Source organism: Gobius niger, assembly GCF_951799975.1.
Source record: "Gobius niger genome assembly, chromosome: 6".
In the NCBI taxonomy this organism is placed as follows: domain Eukaryota; kingdom Metazoa; phylum Chordata; class Actinopteri; order Gobiiformes; family Gobiidae; genus Gobius; species Gobius niger.
In genome coordinates this window covers 33976395-33981271 of record NC_136857.1, presented here as the reverse complement: position 1 = coordinate 33981271, position 4877 = coordinate 33976395, and the positions used below count along the sequence as shown (strand labels likewise).

At 37.6% G+C, this 4877-nt stretch overlaps 1 protein-coding gene and 1 long non-coding RNA gene across 2 annotated transcripts; both read right to left on the bottom strand.

Moving 5' to 3' along the window:
• Positions 1-1396: 1396 nt before the first annotated feature.
• LOC306964971 (uncharacterized protein) lies at positions 1397-2647 on the bottom strand. The gene is made up of 7 exons (XM_079559149.1): positions 2608-2647; positions 2434-2514; positions 2184-2278; positions 2054-2093; positions 1838-1991; positions 1649-1759; positions 1397-1558 (listed from the first exon to the last, which is right to left on the bottom strand). The coding sequence occupies exons 3-7, from the start codon at positions 2207-2209 to the stop codon at positions 1440-1442; spliced, it is 450 nt and encodes a 149-aa protein (XP_079415275.1). The 5' UTR covers positions 2210-2278; positions 2434-2514; positions 2608-2647; the 3' UTR covers positions 1397-1439.
• Positions 2648-2814: 167 nt separating this feature from the next.
• Positions 2815-3723, bottom strand: LOC306964815. The gene is made up of 4 exons (XR_013792997.1): positions 3610-3723; positions 3363-3514; positions 3121-3267; positions 2815-2875 (listed from the first exon to the last, which is right to left on the bottom strand). It is a non-coding gene; the product is annotated as an uncharacterized lncRNA (long non-coding RNA).
• Positions 3724-4877: the final 1154 nt, after the last annotated feature.

Here is a 4877-nt window from a genome sequence, read left to right as displayed (position 1 = left end):
CAATCTGAAATAGTCATCGGCCATTCTGAAAAGAGTGGTAAAAAGTGTCTGACCACTGTGAAATCAATACTTAACATGTTTAGGAGTGGCCAACGGTCATCGGCCACTCTGAAATAGTCATCGGCCACTGTGAAAAGACTGGTAAAAAGTGTCTGACCACTGTGAAATCATTACTTAACATGTTTAGGAGTGGCCAACGGTCATCGGCCACTCTGAAATAGTCATCGGCCACTGTGAAAAGAGTGGTAAAAAGTGTCTGACCACTGTGAAATCATTAATTAACATGTTTAGGAGTGGCCAATGGTCATCGGCCACTCTGAAATAGTCATCGGCCACTCTGAAAAGAGTGGTAAAAAGTGTCTGACCACTGTGAAATCATTAATTAACATGTTTAGGAGTGGCCAATGGTCATCGGCCACTCTGAAATAGTCATCGGCCACTCTGAAAAGAGTGGTAAAAAGTGTCTGACCACTGTGAAATCAATACTTAACATGTTTAGGAGTGGCCAACGGTCATCGGCCACTCTGAAATAGTCATCGGCCACTGTGAAAAGACTGGTAAAAAGTGTCTGACCACTGTGAAATCATTACTTCACATGTTTAGGAGTGGCCAACGGTCATCGGCCACTCTGAAATTGTCATCGGCCACTCTGAAAAGAGTGGTAAAAAGTGTCTGACCACTGTGAAATCATTACTTAACATGTTTAGGAGTGGCCAACGGTCATCGGCCACTCTGAAATTGTCATCGGCCACTGTGAAAACAGTGGTAAAAAGTATCCGACCTCTCCGAAATCAATACTTAACATGTTTAGGAGCGGCCAAAGTCTGATGAAGGGCTTGTGGTCTGAAAAATCACATATACTAAACCTAATGGTGTAAAGAAACTATAAAAAATTGGAAGCTTCCACTGTTGTGCGAACCCTTGCTTTAAATCACATTATAAAATATTAGCCAGCACAGACACTACAAAATAGTAACATATTTATTAAACAAAACAGATTCACATAAAAATAAATTTAAAAAAAGCAATAAAACAAAACAGTAAATGAGACAATGTTCAGTCCAGGCTAGTGATCCAGGCATACATAAACATAATGTCCAATTAAATGTCAGCAGCAGGCGATGAGGAGTCTGTCTTTAGACTCCTTGTCTCTCCTTGACCAATCCATGTGGACGGGTTTTCCTCCATTCAAGCAAGAAAGGCACTCCCCCGAAGGGGGTGGGACACGAGACACCATGTGAATAGTAACAAAAAGACTTCAGATAAAAATAAATATTGTATTATAATAAGACAAAGTTTCCAGTAAGAAGAACAAGATGATAGTGCTCAGTGTACCGTACTTCCCACAGCAGTGTCTCCTAAGGCAGCTTTACTTCAGGCTGTGGGTTAGAGCTTTACCTAGCTGACTTGGAAAAATCTTTCCACATACATCCACTCATTCACACATCCTGGGTGTCATCCAGATCAGGTGGTGCGCAAGAATGAGAACAATAACCAGGGTGAGGTGGCTCATCATAAATGCCCAGCAGCTCTCCTTTCTTTCCATGGCCAATACACCCTTGAAGAAATAAATTATGTAATTAGGATGGTATAAGCCATCCTGATGAAAACATGACCAAATATATTAAAAACATGAATATGTTCATACCTCCTGAAAATGCCTTATACGGTTGGCCACATGCATTGCATAAACGAATTGTGTACATTTTCTTGAGCTCCTTCTGATACTCGGTGCTAAATGATTTTAAATTGACCACACCTTCATAAAACAGAAATATGTTTATCTCGCTTGAATAACATTTAACGATTAATAAATCTGATATTTTTGCATACTTACTGTCCAGCCATTCATAATGGACTTTTTTAAGAAAATCTTCATCCAACACAATTGCAGAGAATCTTTTGCAGACCACTGCAAGGTTTACGATAGCCTTGTCTCCTTCGCACAAAACTACTTTTGAGAAAATCGTCTCCAAAAGACAGTCTGGAAGCTGCAGATGAATGACATAAATCAAATCAATTACCGGCTTTACAAAATAATTTTATTACTTACATCCTCCAAGGTCCGAGTGGATAGCTCCCCAATTTCATGCCTGCAGGTAAATTAAAAAATTGTACATGACATGACCCTAACAAATAATTGGCCATGTCTTAGATATCATCAACTTCAGATCCAAACTTACCAGTAGGTGTCACACAGAGATACCATTTTTTTAAGCAAATGCTCTGCTTCATGGCGATGAATATCCAGATTGTTTCTCAACCACTGGATTGTCACCTATAATAAATTGTGCGATTTAGTCCTTTAATTACTGTTTTTTAAGATTGCTCTTTTTTTTTTTTATCACTATTTTACTTTTCTTCACAAATGTATGCCAATCAACACAATTGTTGATAATGACACAATACAAAACATCTCAATCTGTAACCTACCTCTGGCAAAATCACCTCTCTCACGTATTCCAGGGAATCTTTGCTAAACAGTGTCTGCAGCCTTTTTATTAGCTGTTCAGTCTGGGGGAAAGGGCGATACAGTTACATTTTGAAATACTCAAAATGAGTATGTTAATGTTATCTTGAAAGGTTAAAGTTGGGGACCAATGTTACCTTTGTGTCATCAAACACAGTTATGTGTTCAGTGTACCTCCTTTTGAGAAGGTCAGCATAATGCGTTTTTTGAAAAAGGAACATTCTTCCAGACAGAATGCTGCCTGACTTAAGATCTTTTTCCAGGGACTGTGGAATATGACAAAGTTATTGAAGCCTACTTTGGTCAGCAACAAAAAAGCTACAGTATGTTGCTATAAGTTATACCAGGATTTCTTGGTCAGACATAAAAGTCTCAACGTCAGCTGTCTCCACAATGCCTATTTCCCTGCCAATAAAAGGTAATATAGATTAGCAAAGACATAGCATGACCAATACAGTGTTGGTTTAGAGACCGATTATAAAGTTGTAGGTTCGAGTAGTGTGTGGGTTAACTTTTTCAGAACAATTATCACATTACAGTAAATAATCATTTGACAAATAGAGATAGACTATAGCAGGGTGACCCAAAAAGTGATGTATGATTATCAACCATTGTTGTAAGAACTACATTTTAAAACGCAATATACTTACAAAGATGAATCAGGGATTCTATGGCAACCACAGAAAAACATTTTTCTTGTCCAATTCCCCTGTACACCGGCACATGCAAAATGTATCCATCTTTGACAAGTGCTGCAGTTAAGCCATTTAAAAGTTTTGGCTTGGGGATGAAGCGCTCTTTAAAGAGATTTGCAAAAAAACAAGTATGTGTTTCATCTTAACACAGAAAATGCAGCAATAGTCATTGGTCAATGCATTTAAATATACTTCACCTCAGAGTCCCCTTCTCTCGCTGAAAAACGCAAACTCCCAGTTCCCAGGATAAACAATGTGAATTTGAGTCTTTCTGGCTCTTTTCTTGGACAAGTATTTTTTCTTCGGCCTCATTAATTTCGTCCATTTTTTCATCCGTCAAAGGGAAATCCTACACGCAATAGAAATATTTAATTAGAACCATGTAACTAGTGAAAGATTAGAAAAATATTGTACCCAAAAATAATGCATATTAAAGAAAACTACCTCAACTGAAAGGCCTTCGATCATTTTAGTACCATGGTGTATTCTTAGCTCTCGGCACTGAGAGCGTGTTAGCGTTAGTGTTGAGACATTCAGATTTTGAACTTCATTCTCTACAGCCTGATATCACAATAGACAAACAAATTTAGATTTTTTTTTAAAGATACTCACATTTTTTAACACAAAGGAGTATACATACTGAGCACACAAAGATGCCGCAGTTAACGCCATCTCTCTGTCTCCACTGTTGAGGGACAGTTGTGTTCCATCCAGTCAGACCGCCCTGGTTTCTGAAAACATTCCTGAAAAACAGTTGTGATTTTGGTTTAAAGCATGTATGGAACCTTTGCTAGCAACCTACCTGAGAAGAGCCATGTGTTCATCGCTAATTTTTGTGTAGATGTTTAACGAGTCATAGATGCGTATTTCATGTTTTGTAAAATCGAGAACCTATCAGTACATTAGAGACATGATTATCATTATTATTACTATAATAAAAATGATCACTGTTATAGAAAATATAATCATACAATATATGAATGGATGAAAACAAATACCTACCCATAGAATAAAGTGATTGCCAGTTTCTGTGGTTTGGTGCCCAACAATTCTTGGCAGGAAGACTCTATCTGCTATCTAAAAGAATAATAAAAAAGGGGGAAAAAATAAATTGTTGAAATCAAACAATAAAGTGATTATGAGATGACTCACCTTCAGTTGTTTCAAAGTTTGATCAGTTACATGATTTAATCTCAACTTGTCTCGAGACCAAAGGATGAAGTCATAGTGCCCTAAACTCACAGACTTGGAAGTGAAAATAATGCTGTCATTATTATGAACTATACCATTAATATAAACATACATATTGCAGTGCATTATTGAAAAAAGACACATGTAACTAGCTTATTATACCTTGTTGCATTGTTGGACTATCTGAGCCACTCTAAAGTTCACTGCCTGCAAAGCCATGAAATAACGGTTAATTTTACACATGATAAGAGATAGGATGTTGACCACATTATGTAGAACTTACGTCATCTGTCAGCCAAGGCATTGCTGATGAGGAACTGTCCAGCAGTTGTAAAGGGCAAACACTTTTAATATCGCGGATGTTAATTGGAAAGCGCCTCCCTATTTTTGCAATGGTGACATACTGATTGGTAACATATAAAAATATTGTAAACATACCAGATGATGCAAATGTTGAAACTCAAGCTGATGTGAATGCTGCAATGCCATGCACTCCAATGACAAGTGGGAGAGAACACTGT